General features: G+C 39.5%; 1 protein-coding gene across 4 annotated transcripts in view; it reads left to right on the forward strand.

Moving 5' to 3' along the window:
- Window positions 1-23,745, forward strand: part of AP2B1 (adaptor related protein complex 2 subunit beta 1) — a 122,746-nt gene that overhangs the window by 47,568 nt on the left and 51,433 nt on the right. For all 4 annotated transcript variants that reach the window (XM_082603537.1, XM_082603538.1, XM_082603540.1 and 1 more), the window contains 2 exons: window positions 7,571-7,830; window positions 14,008-14,200. In XM_082603537.1, the coding sequence (XP_082459663.1) occupies window positions 7,571-7,830; window positions 14,008-14,200 (453 nt within the window). The remainder of the gene's footprint in view (window positions 1-7,570; window positions 7,831-14,007; window positions 14,201-23,745) is intronic.

Genomic DNA, 23,745 nt, shown 5'->3' on the forward strand with positions numbered 1-23,745 from the left:
GTTTATAGAATATGCTATACAACTCTGAAAAAAATACAGCCAAGAAAACTGCTAGAGTCAAAGGCTACTTTCTGACACTTGATTCAAGTACAGATGTTTTACAATCAATGAACTCAAATGTGAAGAAGACCTGAAACTAAAAATTAAGGTAATTGTCTTGTCTGATTACTGATGCACGTAAACATTACTGAGAATTATCGCTTGATTATCTTTTAAGGAGCAGTTGACCAACAGTAGTTGAGTTAAAGGATGTCAGAAAATCCACTTCACAGAAAATAGAGGTGTCCCACTCCACACCTTGTACCTCTCAGTTTTCTCCATTTCTCCAACAAATTATGAACGAACTTTTTAATGTGCTATTTCCCCAAGTCTCTAAACCTTCACTTGACCCCATTATGGTTAGTGTGAAGAAGCATCCATATGAGTATGTGGAGTCAAGGGCAGGCCATGGCTCACCATATCTCCATGAAAAGTGGACTGGGAGGTTGTCCATCACTGATGAGGCATGTCTTAGCACTAAGAGCAGAAATTGGTCATCTTCTGAATCAAAGTAGTTTAGGTTAGACGTTAATTTTCATGTTAATGTTTAATAGGTCATCTACAGGGGGCCATTTTGAATAGAAATTGCCCCTTCTTAATCGTGTAGTGCTTATTACAGACTCTGTAGGGTGATTGCCATTAAATTAGCCATGTATTTGACTTCATCTTAGGGCCTTGAAGTTCATTTCTGTCTTTTTTTTTTTTTTTCTTTTTTTTTTCCCGTACGCGGGCCTCTCACTGCTGTGGCCTCTCCCACTGCGGAGCACAGGCTCCGGACACACAGGCTCAGTGGTCATGGCTCACGGGCCCAGCCGCTCCGCGGCATGTGGGATCCTCCCGGACCGGGGCACAAACCCACGTCCCCTGCATCGGCAGGCGGACCCTCAACCACTGCGCCACCAGGGAAGCCCCATTTCTGTCTTTTGCTACAGGCCCTGGAGCCTCTCTCCTTTGTATGAAAGAAAGAGCTCTGTATAAATTAACCAGATTCAAAGAAGTCTTGTGTTTATTCTAGATGGTAATATAGTAAAATTGACTTTAACGAGGCCTATGTACTAACACTTCAGAAAACTCCCTAAACACAGATAAATACATATTTATACAGTCTCTTAGCTTTCTCAGAAATCTCATTTTCTTCAAGAATCATGGGATTTCTGTTTATTAAAGTATCTCAAGTTTTAACTCTCCCCTGACGGCTACATTTCAAAGCATCAGCAATATTTGGCCCTCCATGAAAGTTACCACAAGAAGTAAAAAATAAAAAGGAAGGAGAAAATGTAGAGATGGGAGTGCTGGGTGGTGACCTGGAATCACTCAGCAGGTAAGAGACTGTCTCGGCTTACATTGTGTGACAGATTCATGCCTCAGCCAAATTGAAGATTCTGTGTTTATGTATGTGTGGAATAGTCAAAATCATCTTAACTGCTGAGAGGCCACTTGACATTTATCCACACTGGAAAATAGATACACCTTTCCTATTATTAATTTTACATCTTTTAAAATTTATTTGTTAGAGCTCTTTGAAGTGTTTTTTCTAAAACTTCCTTTTGCCTGAAGCAAAGTAATTTCCATAACCATCAAGGCAATGGTTATTTAATATTATGTATATTGAGCATTCTAGATTTCCTAGTTTAGACCCTTGATTACCCATTTGTATCTCTGTTAAGATGGAGTTAGAACAGTTTTCTAAAAAGAATTTTGGCTTTGCTCCTTCTCTACTCACTCTTTAAATTTAATTATTTATTTATTTACTTTTGGCTGCATCGGGTCTTAGTTGCTGCACATGGGCTTTTTCTAGTTGCAGCGAGTAGGGGCTACTCTTCGTTGTGGTGCGCAGGCTTCTCATTGCGGTGGCTTCTCTTGTTGCAGAGCACGGGCTCCAGTAGTTGTGGCACGTGGGCTTCAGTAGTTGTGGCAGACGGGCTTAGTTGCTCCGTGGCATGTGGGATTTTCCCAGACCAGGGCTCGAACCTGTGTCCCCTGCATTGGCAGGCAGATTCTTAACCACTGTGCCACCAGGGAAGTCCTGTCTACTCACTTCTGAATAGATAAGGCTAGCTTCATAATCAAGTGAGTGTTTTTGGTAGATTCTATTGTATTCACAAGTTCTGAACCCTGCCTTCATCTCCATTGTCTCTTAAGGCCTCTGTATCTGTATTTAACAGGCAGCATAGGAGAGCTGTGTCTTAAGTTCTTGTCAGAGTTCAAACTCACTCTTATTAAAGTATTTGCCTAAGATAAAGTGTTCAGGGAGGATTCCCTATGTTCTTATAGATGTTGAAATTTACCACTGAATCAAGCCAGATTAGTAGAGAGCTGGGGATCTAGACTGCATTGTATTTGACCCTTATTAGAATTGTTTTTACTGAATTACACTAATATCATCATCCTGTAGTAAGGGTTGTCATGAGAAACTATCCTCTTTAGATCTGTTATCAAAGTATTTATTCCATTATATATTTTTTTCTTTATGAAACCCCATTAAAAAAATTCCTAACCAGTTTTGGATTCTCTTATGCATTAGTGTATAATTAACTGCCCCTCTGAATGGTTTATCTGATTAGACTTGTTTTTCCTATCAGATGTTTGAAACCTTAGAATAAAATTTAAGGATATCCTGTAGAAAATGCGTGGATCATCGTGGCTTGCATTTTTCTGCCTTTGCTTCTAATTTATGTTCTCTAGCCTTAGATGTATTTTTATAAGCTTTGCTAAATCCTTTTCTAGAACAGGGCAGGGTATAAATAAACCATCAGACGTTCCTAATTCTAGATTTTCTGTACAAGGACTAGTAGAGAATCTTAGTAACAACAGTCATCTGTATAGTGCTTACTATGTGTCAGGCTTTCAGTAAGGGTTAATACTGTTACTCTTCCCATTTTATAGGTGAGGAAACTGAGACATAGAGAGGCTGACCCAGTTAGTATGGGATGGAACTAGGACTCAAACCCAAGTAGCCTGGCTCCAGAGTCTTTGCCCTTTTCTACTCTGTTAATGCTGCTTCTCAAGTCTGAAAGTTAAGAATGACTTTTGATGGGGCGAAGCTACCATCTGTGGGATTATTATGACTGAACGCCTCTAAGTCAGAATCCCGCCCAGGCGGAAAGATACGGCAGCGCCGCGGGAGCCTCGGTTGGCCTCGGATAGCCGGTCCCCCGCCGTCCCCGCCGGCGGGCCGATGCCCGCGTCCCCCGGGGCGCGGCGCGGCGCGCCCCGCCGCGCATCAGGACCGGGGTCCGGTGCGGAGAGCCCTTCGTCCTGGGACACGGGGTGCGGCCGGAAAGGCGGCCGCCCCCTCGCCCGTCACGCACCGCACGTTCGTGGGGAACCTGGTGCTAAACCATTCGTAGACGACCTGCTTCTGGGTCGGGGTTTCGTACGTAGCAGAGCAGCTCCCTCGCTGCGATCTATTGAAAGTCAGCCCTCGACACAAGGGTTTGAAAGAAAAAAAGAAAAAAGGAAAAATTAAAAAAAGAAAAAAAAAAAAAAGAAAAGAATGACTTTTGAGAATACACATTCCCTGTCTTCCCTGCCTGAAACATTGTTGTTCATAAGCCAGTATAATTAAGTGAACTTAGAGGTTTTAAGATTATTGTGGATGATTATTTCATATTTGGCTATAAATAATTAATAAACAGTTTCTCTAGACTTGCCTTTTCTGTCCAGTTAATGAAATATGAGGCATTAGCATTATAGAATAAGCACATTTATATAAGTCTTTTCCACTGGATGTTTCCTCTGGAATTTTTTTCTCAAGTTCATGAAATAAGAACCTAATTTAATATTTATGTTAGCAACCATACATTTTTAAGTTGAGGGCAGCATGATCTGCTGAGTTACGTTAATTTGAATTGGGTGGTGGGGTTCTGTTTCTGCTACATCCACTGGTTCAGGACGTGACTGGGCAAATTTCTCTGTCGTACTACTGTTCTGTCTTTATAGTAGACTTAATCCTATTGTTTATCTATGCTGAGAATTCAGTGAAGTATATGTGAAATCTTTGTGCTTCTAATTTTAAATAAAATGGTGGTATAATTAGAAATATTATGGGACTTCCCTGGTGGTGCAGTGGTTGAGAGTCCGCCTGCCAATGCAGGCACACAGGTTCGAGCCCTGGTCCAGGAGGAGCCCACATGCCGTGGAGCAGCCAAGCCCGTGTGCCACAACTGCTGAGCCTGTGCTCTGGAGCCCGCGGGCTACAACTCCTGAGCCCACGTGCCACAACTACTGAAGCCCATGCGCCTAGAGCCCAAGCTCTGCAACGGGGGAAGCCACTGCAGTGAGAAGCCTGCGCACCGCAACGAAGAGTAGCCCCTGCTCGCGGCAACCAGAGAAAGCCCACGTGCAGCAATGAAGACCCAACAACGAAGACCCAATGCACCAAAAAATAAATAAATTTATAAAAACAACAACAATAAAGAAAAAAGAATAAAAGGGGAGCAGAGAACAGATAAGACAAATAAAAAAGAAATGACAGCAGTTCCAAACCTAACCATATCAATAAGTACATTAAAACGTGTCCAGACACCCCAGTTAAATGACAGAGATCAACAGGTTAGAAAAAAAAAAAAAAATATATATATATATATATATATATATATTATTAGGGGAAAAGAAAACCAACCCTCGAATCCATGGCTTTATTTCAAAGATTTGTCTTTTCGCTTTGATAGTTTTAGAGGAATTAGTAAAGAATACGCATAGAAGTGTCCAAACTTTAGTAATAGCTCTTTTTAGTACATGGAAAAGAAGTGTTCACTTTAGTTTTTCCATCTGTGAACTAGAGACTGTCATCATCAAAATCACCTGTGCTGCTTGTTAAAAATAAAAGTTCCTGGGCCCCACTTCTGACATAATGAATCAGAAACTCTGGAATCTGCACTTTCAATGGCTTTCCTGGTGTGTTAAAATGTTGATGCACATTATAGTTTAAGAATTACTGTTTCAGAGCTTGCCTGGTAAAAATTGTTTTGGAAGCTCTCAAATTTTTGGAAATACACTATTTTGTCGAGATCCGTACGGGGGCCTATGAGACTAGCAGTACAGTAGATCCAAAACCAAATTTTCTGAGTCACCAAACACATAATGGCACCTTAAAATCATAAAAAGTTTCTATTTTCTTGTCATTAGCCTTGACTGGGCCTGATTTATCGTGGTCTCCATGTGAATTAGTGAGGCAGTGAAGGTCAGCTGATAGTAGTCCTAACAGATCACCCCTCAGGATAACTGAGTTTGGACAGTGGAGATCCTTGCCCACTTCTAGTCCTGGAAAATTTGCACTCATTTTCTCATTTCTTATAGGACTAAATTTTTAAGTCAGTGTCTGTTAAGATTTACAGCACGTATACCCTTTGATCCAGTGATTCTACCTCCAGAAGTTTGTCCTGTTGCAGTGTTTTGAATTTGTGGGGGGGACTCAAGCTTTTTTCTGAGAAGTATATATTTTGTGAATCCCCACAGGAATTTTTTTTTTTTGGCCATTTAGTTAAATATGTACCAGCTATATGAGAGAAATAGTTTGAAGTAAAAAAAAATTATTTTGATAAGTATATTATTAAGCTGTATTATGTAGTTAAAAATAAACTACTGTTATGTAGTTTATTTTAATGTGTTTAACAACTTTACTACTATATAAAGGCAAATTAAGTTTTCCCAGTTAAGTGATGTGTAGTGTTCATTTCCATTGTGTAATAAAAAGCATAGTCTACAAATTTTAAATGACATGCTTTGGGGACTGAACATACAGATTAAAATTTAACTTTTAATTTAAATATCAATAAAAGCTGGGCAGGGGATTGCTTTCCTGATGTGATACTTGGAGAAACTTGTATTCTGCTCTTTTAAAAAATCAACTTGTTTATGTTTCATAATATTCACGCTTTGTTTCCAAGTGAAAATCTAAGTGAGGAGGTTTCAGGCTGCTATTTATAAACACTTCCTCAGGAGCAAATTCGCCCCCCTCCCAACAAGCAACAAAACAAATTCATTTAAATTGGATAGTATCACTGTTTCCTTTTGTTAACCCTGGCATTTCAAATACTACAAACATTTTGATATAAATAATACATGTATATGTGTATTTCTATTAGAATAATGCAACCTATGAATGTGATAAAGATTATCTTGAGGTAAAATTTACCATTTTTATACTGTATTAACTTGTATCTCAGTGTTCTTTATGCTTTTTTGTTTTTAACCAGCACTCCATTTTGAGTGCAAATTAAATAATACATGACTAAGAAAATCTATATAAAACCATCAGGGTCACTTCCGGTATTGAGCTGAATGAATACGTGCCTTAAATGGCTAAATTATAAACCAGTTCGTCTGCTTATGTAGAAACTCATGGGAAAAACCCTGGCCTAGTTTAAAGAAAATATTTTTGTATGTGTTTTAAATACAGTAATTGAAATGGGACTGATTGTCGCCTTTAATAATATGATACCACTGGAACAATTCATGCATAAATGAATGCCACTATATAGACATTCTGAGAGGTGGATACCAGGATATTTATTGCCACTTTGTAATGATTGCAAAAATAAATAGTAGGAAGGAGGGAGAAAGAGGCAACGGTCTAAATGTTCATCAATAGGACACTAGTAAGTAATGATGCAGTGCTGCATATACAGTGGAAAATGGCAGCTGTATGTGCCAATATGGAAAGCAGCTTGAGGAGCAGTATATATACTATGAAACTGGTTTTGTATAAAATAAATATATGTATGTGTGGGAGCTCTCTGGTAAGATATATAGTGCACTGTGAATATGGCTGTTTTGGGGATGGGGAGTTAAGGTTGGGTAGAGTTGGATGATAGGGAGAGACTTATTTTTATATTATACATTTCTAAATTGTGATGTGTCATTGATAATAAATTTTTCTTAGCCATGACCATGTATAAAATTATTTTCAAACAGCCACAAAAAAAAACCGAGACCACTAAATTCAAGTGTCACCCCTTTTAGAAGCACTTATGTGCTCTCTTTAACAGAATTTAAAAATTATTTAGGTAATAGTACCTCTCTTACTATATTGTAATAATTAATATTCTTTGAGCTCATTGAAGTCAGGCACTGTGTTGTCTCTTTATTTCCAGGGCCTAGCCAGTGTCTCCATAGGAGATACTTAATAAATATTTGAATGAAGAAAGAAGGTATGGGTGAAATGTATGTAAGATGTGTTTCATGAATAATCCTGCTAATATTAAAGCAGTTAAAAACATTATTTTTATGTCCTGAGGCCATCGTAAGCAGTTGATTTTTACTGGCTTAAACTTCATTTTCCTTTTCCCAACTTCATTTTGAATTTGAGTCTTAGAACTAACCCACTTCAATTTATATTTAAATTCTTTGAAACATTAGGGATTACAGAATCATGACTCTATTAACAATATATTGAGTCTAAATATCTTCTTAACGGCCAACTCTGCGTAAATCACTTCAGCATTGCCTTGGTAATAAATCCAGCAGTTTGGCTTTCTGTATGGAGAAAGGTTACATTTAAACCTTTTTGCCTTTGCCTTTTCATTAGGATTCTGATAATCCTGACCTTCGAGACCGGGGCTATATTTATTGGCGCCTTCTCTCAACTGATCCTGTCACAGCCAAAGAAGTAGTCTTGTCCGAGAAGCCACTGATCTCTGAAGAGACAGATCTTATTGAGCCAACTCTGTTGGATGAGCTCATCTGCCACATTGGTTCTTTGGCCTCAGTGTACCATAAGCCGCCCAATGCTTTTGTGGAAGGAAGTCATGGAATCCATCGCAAACACTTGCCAGTACATCATGGGAGGTAAGCAGGTAAACTAGGTTTGAGGGAGAAGTGATTGTCTGTTTAGACGAAGTTGGTCTTCCTCAAGCTTTTATAGCCTAGAAAAATTTGCTATGCATTTGGCAAACCTACTCTACTGCCCTGGAGGCTTCATCTGAATACTAGTGACCACACACAAACAGTGGGTTAAAAGGCCCCTCTGTGTTCTAATCTCAGGGTAGGTAAGGTTGTGCCTTTAGAAAATTGTGGTGAAGATTTTCTAAATGGATAAAGTTTGAAAGTTGCTTAAGTCTCCAGAAAGATGAGGCTAGAAATTTTCCCAGTTCCAGACCACTGCGATGAAGTGTCATGAATTTTTTTGTTGTTATTTTTTCAGTGCATATAAAAGTTACGTCTATACTATACTGTAGTCTATTCAATGTGCAATACTATTATGTCTAAAGAAAAAGTCTACATACCTTAATTTAAAAATACTGTATTGCTAAAAAAATGCTTATCATCATCTGACCATGCAGGGTTGCCACAAACTTTGAATTTGTAAAGACTGCAATATCTGCAAAGGGCAATAAAGTGAGGTCTGCCCATGTATATACATTTAGCTATTTTTATCCTTTACTGTAACTTTGGTTCAAGCTTATGGATGAAGTTAGCAGATACTACTTCTCTTATGCTGTAAAGCTAGCTGTTAACGAAATAATGTTTGCAGGATTGTTTTATAAGAGCAGCCTAGATTCTGTGTAGACATAGTTGTTCAGTTGCCTGTACCTCTTTTACCAAAATAAATTGCTCCATATCAGTAAGGAAATGCTATTATGAACAGACTGTCCGGTAACATGGAACTCTTGCTTTATAGATAACCTTAAAATTTTAATTTGGGAGGGGCAGTACTCTAATAAACTCTTATAATGGGTATTTTGGAATCTTTTCAGAATCTTCCTTCATTAATTATAATAAACCTCAAATCTAAGTAGAATTTGATCTCTGAGTGGTCAGAGTATCTGCACTTCCACCGTTTATGAGTGTCTTGTATTGTCTAATATATATTGCTGTTTAAGTGGTTCATGAATAGCCAGAGTGTAGGATTTATTGCTTTACAAATTAGTGTAGTCAACGTTTACAATACTGTAGCTCTGTTTTAACAGACTATGGGCACAGATAAAAAGAAAAGGGCAGTACCCAAGAAAATGATTATTAATCTTTCATTAGCCCTTGAGCTGAATCTTTGGTTTTAGGGCAGTGCTGTGATTTTCACCCAAAGGAAACTTGTGGTTTCATGAGGATCAGGCCTTGTTACAGGGTGTTTGACCTCGTAGGCAAGCATATTTAACATTCGCTAGATATGACCATTTAACTTCTAAGTACATCTCCCAGTCTGTGCTTCAAGTTTTGATAAATAGATATGGACTTTCTGTTGTTTGCCATTTAAATTACCTTTCTCCTGATAACTTTGACCCTCAGATGGGATGGGCAAAGTGAAACAAATCAACAAACAAAAACAACCCTGCCTAGAACACAAAGAGAGAACCAGTATGTAAAAAGAAGCACAGTCTCTCACATAAGGTCTTTATCAGATTAATAGCCTTCAATTTGTTACCTTCACAGTTCCTTATGTGGTTCCTTTTTGGATGACCTTTTTTATCCATTTGTGCTTGTTTTGTGTTTTTTGTTTTGTTTTTTTTTGTTTTTTTTGCGGTACGCGGGCCTCTCACTGCTGTGGCCTCTCCCGTTGTGGAGCACAGACTCCGGACGCGCAGGCTCAGCGGCCATGGCTCACGGGTCCAGCCGCTCCGCGGCAAGTGGGATCTTCCCAGACCAGGGCACGAACCCGCGTCCCCTGCATCAGCAGGCGGACTCTCAACCACTGCACCACCAGGGAAGCCCTGTTTTGTGTTTTTAAAAAAGAAACACAAGTGCAGAAAAATCCCCTTTGAAATAAATATGGGTATGTTGCTGCAAATGGCATGTCTGTAAGAGTACTGACATCACCTGGCTTTCTTCTGCGTCCTAAGGGTAATAAGTGATATGCCTCTGACATGAAATACATTTGCACCATAAAACCTTGGAGGCTTAAAAATGCTTACTGCATGAGGTCTTTTAAAATCACTTGGGAAAGGGAAAAGTGCTTTTTAGTTGAGTATTGCTTACTATACTTGTCAGCTGCTCTGTGGGCATGAGATGGTAAATAGTTGTCTAACTTGGAAATATCTCACCTTTTAAAAATACTGCTTTGGGGCTTCCCTGGTGGTGCAGTGGTGGAGAATCTGCCTGCCAGTGCAGGGGACACGGGTTCGTGCCCCGGTCTGGGAAGATCCCACATGCCGCGGAGCAACTAGGCCCGTGAGCCGCAACTACTGAGCCTGCACGACTGGAGCCTGTGCTCTGTACCAAGAGAGGCCGCGATAGTGAGAGGCCCGCACACCGCGATGAAAAGTGGCCCCCGCTCGAAGCAGCTAGAGAAAGCACTCGCACAGAAATGAAGACCCAACTCAGCCAAAAAAAAATAAATAAATAAATTTATTTTTTTAAAAAAAATACTGCTTTGATGACAGTTTTATGCAGTTATTTCCCATGCCTTCACAATGGGGAAAGATTTTCATGTTAGTTTTCTTGTGTCTTCCATTCAGAAAAAATACATAATAATGATTTATCATGTTCTTAATTTGTAGAAACTATAAGATCATTTACTTCTTTTCATCTAACTCACTTTTGTCTTCTCATAATACTCTTAACCTGTCTATTGGAGTGGAGGAAAATATGTACCTGTTCTGCCTTCTATTTAAAGGTGCTGATAAATCCATGTGTTTTGTCACATTTCCCAAACGCTACATGTTGAGAGATGATAGAATTTCATGGGCAGAGGATACCCTTTATGGAGATTTCATATATTTCTTGCTAGGTGTATATGAAATTGTTTCCCCTTTTGACTTCCTTATTAATTTTTGGCTTTATTTGTACCCACCCTCTCCCCAGTCTAGATAGGTCTCCTTTTGGCTTCCTTGACGCTTTTTCCTCCTAAGCCCTCTTTTTTTTAGATTGTTTTTCTCTCTTTAATCTTTGCAGTTTTGTGTTCCTTCTCATCTCTGGTTATATCACAAGGCTCATTCTGAACCTTCTCTATGTATTCCCTTAGGCGGTTTATCTTCTAAGCACAGTTACCACTGATATATTCTGTTAATTTTGTTTTGTTAATTTTATTGGTGAGGAAGCTTTGTCTCAGAGAGGTTGTCACTTGCCCAAGGTGATGTATGCAAGTGGTAATTAGTGGAGTCAGCCCTAGGTCCTAGTCATCTTATTCTAGACGCCCTGCTCTTACCACAGCACCCCCGTGTTACTCTGCTCATTTCACCTGAGGCGTGTGTGTGAATTTCTTCCCAAGTTTACTTCTGTAACTCTGACTGCCAGTGCCTTTTCCTTAGCTGTCTGTTGGACTTCCCTACTTGTTTTTCTCACTTGAAACTTAACAGAATTGAAAGCAACATATTATTTTCTCCATCATCCCTCCAGATTCCTCTTATAAGGAGCAACACTAGTCTTTCGCTTCTTCGTTTTTGTTTTTTCTGAGTTTGATTCTTCATTCTTCTTTGTTCAAGTGTTGTCAGAACCTACCTAGGGTTTTCTTTTTTTAAGAAAGCACTTGTTTATTAATGGAATTTTTATAGTGGTTTTTTAGTTTTTAAAAAATTACATAAATCTTAGGAAACATACAAGATAGAATGGTATAACAAACACGTGTACTCATCACTCAGTTTCAACAGTCATCAGTATTTTGCCAATCTTGTTTCATTTATCACCCCCACAAATTCTTTTTTTGAGGGAGCTGGAGTATTTTAAATTAAATTCCAGACCTCATATCACTTCACTAATGAGTACTTTACTTGGTATCGCTCAAAGATAAGGACTTAAAATAAAATCACAATATATTATCAAGCCAAAATTAGGGGTAATTCCTTAACATTCAATAAAACTGAAATACTTTCAGATTTTTTCAATTGTCATTCTCTATTCTACTTCAAAGTTTATCTAAGATTGGTTTTACTTTTTGCTTAAATGTTTGGAATAATTCACAGTGAAGCCATGTGAGCCTGAAATTTTCATTGGTTTTTTTCACTTTTTAAATTAATATGTCATCTATAATAATCTTAGTGTTAGTGCACTAATCTTTAGTGTATAGCTCAATAGATTTTTACGTGTGCATACACTCATATAACCGCCACTCTGATCAGATATAGGATATTTCCAGCACCCCAGAAGACTCCTCATGCCATTTTGCTGTTATATCCACCCTCCAGAGATAACCACTGTTTTGATTTCTATCACTATAGATTAATTTTACCTCTTCTTGAACATCATGTAAATGGAACCATACAGCATTTGCTCTTCTGTTTCTAGCTTTTTTGCACAGTATACTATCTGAGACTACTCTAATGCCATGTTATCAGTTGTGTATTCCTATTTATTAGTGCATAGTATCCCATTGCCTGCATATGCCACAATTTATTTATATCTGCCGTTGGTGTATCTTTGGGTTGTTTCCAGTTTGGGGCTCTTATGGAGACAGCTGCTATGAATATTCCTGTATATTTCTGTTGGTAGACCTATATACTCATTTCTTTTGTGTATACACTTAGTGGAATTGCTGGGTTATAGAACAGATGTATATTTAGCTATAGGAGATATTGCCAGTTTTCCCAAGTGATTGTACCAGTGCACACTCCTTCCAGAAATGTATAAGAGTTCTAGGTGATCCACATCCTTAGCAGCACTTGGTATTGTCAGTCATTTTAATTTTAGCCATTCTGGTTGATTTGTAGTGGTTTCTTGTAGTTTTAATTTGCATTTTCCTGATGAGTAAAGATGCAAGTACCTTTTCATGTGTATAGACTGCTAGTATATCCTCTTCTGTGTCATGCCTGATCTTTTCCTTATTGTTTAATGAGTTATCATCTTTGTAGGAATTCTTTATGTAATGATCGAATGATTTGTAGGAATTATATATAATTTGGATACAGGTCTTTTGTCAGATGGCTATTTTGCAAACTTCTCCCAGTCTGTGGAGAATACCTTTTCTCACTCTCTCTTAATGCTGTCATTTGAAGAAGAAATGTTCTTAATTTTAATGAAGTCCATTTCATCACTTTTTTTCTTTTATGGTTAGAGCTTTTTGTAGAAACTTTTGTCTTCTCCAAGGTCTTAGAAATCCTCTTGATTTTCCCCTTCACATTTATGTCTGATTTATCTCTAATTTTTGTTGATGTTGTGAGGTGTAGGAGTCAAGGCTCATTTTTGTCCCACGCAGCTATTCAGTTGACCCAGCACCATCTATTAAGATCATTTCCCCCTGCCTAGTCCATTTAACATCTCTTGGAACTACCGCTTCATTTTAATTTTTATATTGTTGTGGCAGTAACGGTTTAGGTCACTCTTAGCTCATCTTCATGTCCATTCTCCCAACTTCAGTCCGTTATACACACAGCTGCTTGGGTAATGTTCCTCTAAATGTTAATTTTAGTTCTTTGTTCAACAAATAAAAGTGATTGTGCATTGCCTATCATATAAAAGTTAACTCTCCAGACCTGTTTTCAGAGTTGTATTTCCCTCATCTTTACTTCCCCCAAATCTTACCAATTACAGTATCTGCTCCTGCCAGTATAATTTTTTCACCACCCCTAAAGTCAAATTGTTCATTTCTGTGCCTTTGCACAAGCTATCCTTTCTTTTTCTGAAGGTCTCTCCCTGGTAGTTCCTCATAACTATGCTGTTTCTGAAAATCTAGCCATAAAACCATTCTCAGAATCTTTTGGGATCAGCCCCACCTGGTTCTGTTTTGCTTCTCATCTATATCCTGTCAGTGTGCAGACACACAATACTCATTTCTGCTTTTACACAGTGAGTGTGCTTTTCACTTGTTTTGTGAATGCTGGTTTTTTGTTTGTTTGTTTGATTATAAGTTATTTGAGGACAGGAAATATATTTCCTTTTTTTTTTTAAAAAAAGATATATTTCCCCAGAGTTCTCATTACAGTGCTCCCTTATAGAGTAGGTGCTCAATTAAAATTGATTGACTGATGAAGTTATATAGTATAAGAGTTTTTTCCCCCTCCCGTTTTTGTATATCTGACCTTCGCCCATTGCCTTCTTACTATGTCCCAGGTGAAACTGACTTTTCTCTTTTCCCCTCTTTCTGTGTGTGACTTGCAGCACTGATGCGGGTGACAGCCCTGTTGGCACCACCACTGCCACCAACCTGGAACAGCCTCAGGTTATCCCCTCTCAAGGTGACCTTCTGGGGGATCTTTTAAACCTTGACCTTGGTCCCCCAGTCAATGTGCCACAGGTATCCTCCATGCAGATGGGAGCAGTGGATCTCTTGGGAGGAGGACTAGATAGTCTGGTAAGCATCTTTCTTCTTTCTTTTGGTTATTTTAAATGCTTTTTATTTTTAAATTTCTGGGGTTATTTTTAATTCTTGATATGCTGAAGAACTTTAAATTATTCGCTTTTTAGAACTAGACCTTTCCTTGACGAGCAGAGCAATGTCCTTTGATAAAGGACAGGATTATTTTTTCTAGAGATTTAATTGATACTGTTCATCATTGGTATGGGATATGTCTACAAGGGTACAGGATTATTTTGTTGTCCTGCCTCTGAATGGAACTTTTGATGTTTAACCAACCTAGTCACCTTTCCAGAGCTTATTATTGCTCCTGCTGCTTAACTCTGGATAGCCCCTGTAATTCCCCTTCTGACCTGAACATCATTCAGATGACCTCATAGTGATCATCCTATTTTGAGGCTTTCAAACTTTTGCCTTTTTTGTATTTTATTGGCTTATGCCTTGTCTAATTTCAAAAGGTTCATTTGAGCCATTTGTGTTTTTTTTTTTAAAATGTATCTTACTTATAGTTGAGAAGTACTTCTTGATTGGTTCTTTTTTCCCCTTTTCCATCCACAGCCCCCCACTCCACCCTTTCATACTTCCAATTTAATTAGCTTCCAGGATTCTAATACTAAAAGGCTCCAATGTCCAGAGTATCTGTGAATATGTGCCACCAGTGGAAGCCAATTAGTTACTGTTGCTGTAAAAGATAAATGAGAAACATTAAGGATGACGTTCCATCTGTGTAGAGAAGGCCAGAAAGATAACAGGTCTCAGCACACGGCTCCCTGCAGATTAGATACTTAACTGTGGTGGAATTAGAGGGGCTTTTTAGCTGAACACTTGAAAATAAGTTGTTCATCAACCTGATGACTCTAAATATGCCCAACAAACTGATTTATTTCCCAGCATCAGAAATTGGAAGGCAATGCCATAGATACAAAAATATATGTTCTCAGAGATTACATAAACAAAACGACCTTACTTTCTGCTTCATACACTGGCATTTTCTCTTCCACTTTATGAGCAGTATTATGTCTGGGATTTATGCCAGCTGGTACAGGTACATTTACTTTTGGCTGACGGAGAGCCTAAGGAGATAGGGTTACCGTCATATCTTTGTGGGTGATGCGTTTTACTAATGGAAGTCACTGCTTCCAGAGTCTGTACACTGACCAAGCTCTGGACTCTAGCTAATGGTGACACAAATGAGCACTGCTTTTGTCTTCCTTGGGAATAAAAGCATTTGCTTTTCATTTTCATATCTCTAATGAATAGAGTTGACTGAATAGCTTCCTCGTGTGATATCCTGCGTTGCTGTATAACCTCCTTTATAGACTCGGGAGACTGACAAATGAATATTGAAATATTCATGGAGACTCTCAGAAATCCCTTATAAACACTGAAATAGCTCATCCTATTCTGTTGACACATGAGCTACAAGTTAAATGTTACATCCTCCTCACGGTTATGCCTTAACAACCCTGCTTATTTCTGTAGTGGTTTACGACGTAGTGGACTTGCTGAACCTAAGAAGACAAAGAAATTAAGTTTGAAGAGTGGAGGGGAGAAAGAGGTTCTGTATTTTGATGTTGACTGGCCCAGGGTTCTGTCCTCTTGTTTCTTAACCCACTTTAGCATGGAAGGGAAAGAAACATGTTATTTCCATTTGGCTTTGTATCAGCTCTTGCTGGCCCTTAAAACTCGTGAGTTTTCTCCTTATATTTTACACAGCTAATCCAGTCATGTGTCAGAATTCTGGCAAGTTTACATCAGATAGAAAAACAATTAGAACTTTCTCAGATTGTAGTGGCCCAAGTCACACATGGGCCTTTTTTCATTTTCTTTTTTTGCAAAGGATATTCTCTTTGGGGTGGAGAATAAATTGTTTTTATAATTGGATTTCTAAATATTATACAGCCTTTGCTAGGTAGGCCCAGTAATGTTTCTGTGTAACTCTAAATTTTAGCTTATTCTGACTTTGGGATTTTAAATGGTATAATTGGTGTTATAGCCCCAGAAAGTGTTTACATGCAGGTTTCTTCAGCTTATTCTGTGATATAAATATGTCCCAGAAATCAAGATGAGGAGTAAAAGCCCTTCTTTCTGCTTTAGATCTGTATGTAGTTAAATATATATCACTCAAAGAACCAAGGTTCCTTTTAAGAGAACATCACAAGGAAGAGGCCTAAATCTGGCTGTGTGAAAGACGAGTTTCTGTGGCAGCGGTAGTCTGTGCCAGTTTTAAAATGCTTTTATTGTTCTTACGTCAGTTATCTAATGTAAAGAGGAAAATAGTTCTCCGAGTTTTTACTTAGTCTATACAGACAGTGCTGTTTCTTGAATGAATTGTTGCCTTACAGCAGTGCTTCTCAAGCTAATGTGTACATAAATCAACTAGAGATCTTGTACAGGACAGATTCTTGTTGCTCTGGGGTGAGACCTAGGAATCTGCATTTCTAACGAACACCCAGATCTGTGGACCACATTTTGCATAGTAAAGACATAGGGTATCTGTGATCCCTGTGAACCACTCCACTTTAGTGCTTGAATAGCTGTTGGTCAACCCAGATGCCGGGCTTCCCTGGTGGCGCAGTGGTTGAGAGTCTGCCTGCTAATGCAGGGGACACGGGTTCGAGCCCTGGTGTGGGAGGATCCCACATGCCGCGGAGCAACTAGGCCCGTGAGCCACAAGGACTGAGCCTGCATGTCTGGAGCCTGTGCTCCCCAACAAGAGAGGTCGCGATAGTGAGAGGCCCGCGCACCGCGATGAAGAGTGGCCCCCGCTTGCCACAACTAGAGAAAGCCCTCGCGACAGAAACGAAGACCCAACACAGCAAAAATAAATAAATTAATTAAAAAAAAAAAAAAAAAAAAAACCCAGATGCCTTTTTCTCTCGACTTCAGTAGTAAACACACCCCTGGAAAGAGGGCTCCTACTCTGCCTCAGATTGAGAGAGGGCAAGAAACTCTTGAAATTATGTTGTTAAAGGTCTGTCTTTCACTCTCTAGGAAGAAGCATGTTGCTGGGTGTGGTAGAATTTGACCCAGGTCCCCATTTAAAATATGGCCTGGATTAGAGTTATGTGATGGTCTGGCAAGCAGCACTCAGGTGACGTGGGTGTTCATCTCAGAACGGCTCTCAGCAGCGTTTTTGCTGCTTTCATCAGTGGTTTCTAACAGAACCTTACCCATAGAGGTCAGTGGTGTGCTGCTAATGAAGCGTGGCAGCTAGTAACCTTTTATTTCAAGCTGTGTGGTTCTCAACTGTAGCTGCATAATTGGTATTTAAAAATATACATTGTCGGGCCTCCCTGGTGGCGCAGTGGTTGAGAGTCCGCCTGCCGATGCAGGAGATACGGGTTCGTGCCCCGGTCTGGGAGGATCCCATGTGCCGCGGAGCGGCTGGGCCCGTGAGCCGTGGCCGCTGGGCCTGCGCGTCCGGAGCCTGTGCTCCGCAACGGGAGAGGCCACGGCAGTGAGAGGCCCGCATACCGCAAAAAGAAAAAAAAATAAAAAATAAAAAAAATAAAAATAAAAAAAATATACATTGTCAGCATTTGGACCCAATCCTAGAGCAATTAAACAGAATTTCTGGGAGACAGGACCTTAGACATTGGTATTTTTTTTAAAAAATCGAAGTTATTTTTATTTTTCAGCCAAGATTGAGAATATTGAGCCAAATGAAGCTCCAGATGAAGTTAGGTAGAGATGTTAAAAAATTGATCTTTAAGCCAAGGCAGTGATTTCCACAGAAGAATTATATTTTGGTGAGCCCCTGGCACCTCCTACAAAACAGACCTCTCTGACTTTACCTTTAGTTCTGCCTCCTACCCCTCCACACCCTCACCCCCTGACCCCAGGACATTTTCCTGTTGTGATTTGCTGTTAGGTGATCCAGCCTACCAGAAATTGGCCAAGAGTTGAATTTGACCGATTTAGATTTAGTTGCTCATTCCCAGGGTTCTTCTCACCCTTGCTCATGTTCCATAATTGGAGACTGAAAATTGTCTTGTATTTTGGATTATCTACCCATTTTCTGTTCCTCTGTTTTAAAACTTGATATTCACTAGAGGATAATATTACTCTTTCATTTTCACATCCTGGTGATCCTCCCATTAGATCTTGTTTGCCCTCTTTCATCATTGCACTTGTGAAATTTTGAGATTTAGTGAATTGTGACTTTTCTAGAACTGTCATTCAGGAAATACTTACCAATTTATTTATTCATTATTATTATTTGTCACAAGCTACCTGAAGGCTCCCTCCTTCTTCCATCAATAATCGTGACAGCTGTGATTCTTAAACCAAAGAGAGTGAAGTAGGTATATTGCTATGATGTAAAAAACACACACACATACGTGCACACCATTCCCAGGTGACTCTTAGATGGTGTTTTGCGTTGTTGTTTGGTTTTTTGTTTGTTTGTTTTTGGAGACAGGTACCTTTGAAAATCATTGATGTAGGCAGAGCTTCAGATTTGTAAAAATGATGCTTCTTCATCACAAAACTCAAATCAAAATGGATTTCCTAAATACTCTTCACTATCCTCCTTAGTTTTTGCTTGCCCTTTAGCGTATTCTCTTTTGCCTAAATGTAGATAGTTTCCTCTTTCTGTTAGTGTAAACTTAACTGTCGCCTTGATGTGGAATGAATTCAGGTAATGAAACTTTGATCTATGTATAGAGCAAGATAGTATACTATTTAAATGTTATTGGGGGTTTTGTTTCTTTGTTTTAAAAGCAGTATAGGTGTCTTTTTATGCCCCTGCTACCAAATCTAAGAAACTGCTCATCTTGGGTAGTGTGACATTTCTGACGGTGGTGCAGATCCTTCTGGTTTGGTGTGAGAGGTGACCCGGCACCCAAGTATGTAAATCTTGCATACATGTTATAAAGATACTCCATCTGCTAATGAGTCTGACATTGCTGAGGATCGCTAGAGTAATAATTGAATCTCAATTATTTGTTGCCATTACTTTCAGACTGTCAGCAGACTGTCAGGCCTTGGCTAAATTACGGCCTTCTGTTTATCCAAGGTGCTGTGCATTATTCTATTTAGAAAAATGGTGCTATTGTGCATCAAGAATAGAAAGGAAGCATTATCCAGAGTGCCCTTTCTCTGTGCTGACGAAGGGTTTCCTGCCAGAGATATGTGCTGCAGTGTGCCCAGCTAGGATGGAGTAGAAGGGAGGAGAAACTGCCTTTTCCTGACTCCGGTGTATGGTTTTCAGAACCTCCTACCCTGTTTCTTACAGGTTTTTACCTTTCAGATATTTCAACTCATGAACTACTGTAGTAATGATTTTGAGGTTTTTTTATTAGCCCATGGGAAATCCATTGTACATACTAGTTTTGCATCTTCATATCTCTTCCTCTGGAAAAGATTTGCTGTGATTTAAGAGCCTAAGTTTTAGAGTTGGTAGTCTTGTGAAGACAGTTTTGTAAATTGTAGCCTAATTTTGCCTGATAAATTCTTCAGTGGCTTTTGTAACAACCACTGTCTTTTTATCAATGCATAGATTTAGTGAAGGCTGGCCTCAGGCAGTGTTGGGAATAATTACCAAATACTGAGTGCCTATTTCTGTGCCAGTCTCTGTGCTAGAACTTTTATAATTCCTAATCCTCAAAATAAGTCTGCAAGGTAATTGGTATTGGGTCCCATTTTACAAAAAACTGAAGGTTGCATAGCAAGTAAGACTCAGAGTCAGGATTTTGAACCCAGACTTCTTCACAACTTTAAAGTCTATACGCACTTTTCCACTGTCCTGTGATTCCTCCAGTTTTTTTGTTATTGTCATTTTCCAGAATAGAATTCAGTCTCACTTAACTTTGGTCCTTCTCAGACTAGGGTACACAGTCTCTGGAGTACACAGCAGAGTACAGGGTGCATTTGAAGCTGCAGGATAAACCTGGTTCATCATCTTGCAGTGTCAGTCTTACTTGATGGTAAGGAACGTAAATACACTGTATTAAGGCTTAGAATGTAAAATTGCATGAATGTTTAAGATAAAACACAAGGCTTGTTTGCCCTAGGCCTCTCCATGCTATACCTCCCAGATGCCCTGTGTGTGAGTTTGGGCTAGCTTATCATTAGGAGGCACTTGAAAGTTTGAGAAAGACTTTAGAAGTTTATTCATTAATGAGGAGAGGGATTGGATAAGTTGATACATCTCTCTCGCAGTAAAAGGAATAAGATTGCTTTCAAGTAGAGCCACAAAATCCTGTGTTCCCATCTATTTGGTGGTGAATTGTGATACAAAGCAAGTACTTTCAAGGCAAATAAATGATGCACGGGACATTCTTGTGCTGAAAACTGGCAATCAAAACCACTCAGACAATACATTTCCTTTCTAGAAAGAGCTTTGGCCTTGGGGTGGGCACGGAGGGGGTGGGGTCATTTTTTCCCCTAATTGGTTGTATTCATATGTGTTGGCAGTGTTGATGCAGATATGGTGCTCTAAGTCAGTTGGGGAAACAATTTTGTCAGCCTTCTGTCCACTTTGTGATAATTTTCACCAATAAAATGATGCATTTCCAAATTGTCTCCCCAAGAAACAATACTGCCATAGTGGTGCTTATATGGAAATTCATTCACTCAGTAAATATTTGCGTGCTTATTCCTTGTCAGGCTCTATTCTACGTACTGGGAATATAGTTGTGGCGAGTCCTTACAAACATACATTCTAGTGAGGGGAGACGAATGACAAACAAGTACATAGGTAGTAATTACTGCAAAGTAATTGCAGGATGCAATGAGACAGGATGCAGAGCTTCTCCTGTGGATTTTTACTGCATTGAACATTGAGTTATATCTGACCTAAGAGACCAACAGTGGCCATTCTAAGGACTTTCTGTCACATTCTATTCCCTGTCCCATCTCAGGAAGTAATCTATTATATCTCCCTATTTTTCCGTTGATGTAAGACTTTTTTTCCTTCAAGTTAAGGAGTCTTCTGATGATTTTGTATGATCTCAACTCATTTATGCTATTCCACATCAAGTCTACTCTCACCATGAGTTTGTCTAATAGCTTTTGCATGGTTACAGACTCTTTTCACCAATTTGATTAGTTATAGTTTATGGTGCTTTTCTAAATAGCTTTTTGAAGATTAAATTAAAATTTGTAGCCCAACAGCTGGAAAACCATACTTTTACCTAGAAGATAGTGTGTGCCTTCTAAAATCTAAAAACTAATAGGAAAAACACAGGCTGATGTTTTTGACACCAGTAGGATTTTGGTATAAGTTTTGTTTGTGATTGGAATCATTGTGTACTATTTTTACATCATTCTGTTTTGACTCCTAACCAGCAGAGCTATCGGTAAGCTATATGACCTGAAGCATTCCTTAGACTCCCTTCAATTAAATCAGTTCTGGAAAGTGTCAAATAAAGGAGGAGATAATTCTAGACAGGAGCAAAGAAATGTGTGAGCTTAAGATCTACACCTCTAATTAAGAGAATGTCTTCAGATACTCAGCTCCAGTTTCAGAAGCAGACAGGTATATTTTAGACTGGTCAGATGGATCTCAAAGGGGCTAACCCAGAGCAGTGATTGTGAGCATTTGTGGGGGTTTTGGGTTTTTGCATTTAATTTTATTTTTACTTGTTTATTTATTTTTGGCTGCATTGGGTCTTCGTTGCTGCGCAGGGACTTTCTCTAGTTGTGGCGAGTGGGAGCTACTCTTCGTTGTAGTACGCGGGCTTCTCACTGCAGTGGCTTCTCCTGTTGCAGAGCACGGGCTCCAGGCGTGCGGGCTTCAGTAGTTGTGGCACTTGGGCTCAGTAGTTGTGGCTCGCGGGCTGTAGAGCGCAGGCTCAGTAGTTGTGGCACACGCACTTAGTTGCTCCATGGCATGTGGGATCTTCCCGGACCAGGGATTGAACCCGTGTCCCCTGCGTTGGCAGGCGGATTCTTAACCACTGTGCCACCAGGGAAATCCCATGTGGGTTTTTTGTTGTTGTTGTTCTTGTTTTGTTTTCGGTCTGCTTGGTGGCCATGTCAAGACTTTTCCTTTTCTTGGAGTCAGGCAGACTTGGTCCCTTACATAACCTCAGTCGTGAGTTCTTTCTCTGTACTTCTGCTTTTGTAGCATGTTGCCATTGGATGAAGGTATTTCCTTTTGGTATGCAGACTCAGCTCTCAAACTTTTGACTCAACCTGGCTCTGCAGCAGAGCTCATGCAACCGTGCTGAAATCTCTTTAGCCCGTAAAATAAGTCACCATGAAATCACTACTTTCCATCCAATTACTGAATGAGCAGTGCAGCGACACATCTCCCTAGTTCAACATGAACTGAACCTATCTCAGCACTGCTTCAGGCATGAGAAAGCACCCACCCTGTGGCAGTAGCGAAACGTTAATGTTATTCTTAGTGCTGTTTAATGTGATTTAGATTGGGGGCTGGGGAAGCTTTACCACCAGCAGAAATTTTAGACTTGGGTATCCGCTATGGACCTGTAGGAAAATTCTGCTCAATTTTCAGCATTTGGAGTGTTCTTTTCCTGAAATTGGCACCTCTCCTTCATCTTCCTCTATCCTGATTTAGTTGGTCTATAGTTGACATTATTTCCTTCATGGAGAAAAGAGCAGCCTCATTAAGGCAGTCCTGGGATTAAGGGGAAATGGACAGCTCCAAAAGACACTTAAAACGTACACGGTAGTTAGACACCTAAGATTGAGATTAAAGCCATGCCTTATGCCTCTGGCACTTTTCACTCACCTCTCCCAGCTTACTGGATAACAGATAGCACTGAATTTTTACAAGTCCAGTTTGACGGATTTTGTACCCTACCTGATCAGTAAGTATGACCAAACAGATCAATCTTGTCTGACTCCAGATGATATCAGCAACTGAACTGAAATGGTTAGTGGCTAGTTCAGGCCAACATGACAACGACATTGCTGTGTTTTGTTCAGCTTTCTAGCCTCCCCCCCCACCGCCTCCTCAATTAATATCTGCGTCATCCTGCTTGTTGCTGTAGATAGGAGAGGCCCTCACTGGGGAACTGGCTCCCATCCTTGCTGCCATCTCCCTGTTAGTTACTCTTGCCCAACACTGTGTTGTCACCTGTGTCATATTTTCAGAGAGGAAGATGATAACCTCCCTGAGGAATTTTTCAGTCAAAAGGAAAGATGCTAAATAAAGTCTGAGTAAGCTATAGTTTTGCTAGTTAGAAAACATATTGAAATTGGCCTTGCCTTTTGCTCTCTGGACATAGCACGGTTAAGTGAACCTTTATATTTCTGGCTACATGTCTCTAACACCCTTTGGATTCTGTCTCTGTAAGATCAAGAGTTCTTGACTCTGGGTTGCAGCTTAGTTGTATTTGATAAGCTGAACATAAACAAAGGAGTATCAGAATTACTTTTCAGTTTCTCTGACATGTTTTTGAATAAAATTGACAAGCAGCATGTTGGGGAGGAGGCGGGGGAGTACATTTAGATCCTGTCCAGCTAAGAAAATACTCATATAATACTCAAGTTTAATAAGAATGCAATCTAAGAAGATAAGGGCTATAAATGGGCTTTATTTCCTTTGGAAATAACACCACTAGTGA

Source organism: Mesoplodon mirus, assembly GCF_964341445.2.
Source record: "Mesoplodon mirus genome assembly, chromosome: 18".
Taxonomy (NCBI): Eukaryota; Metazoa; Chordata; class Mammalia; order Artiodactyla; family Ziphiidae; genus Mesoplodon; species Mesoplodon mirus.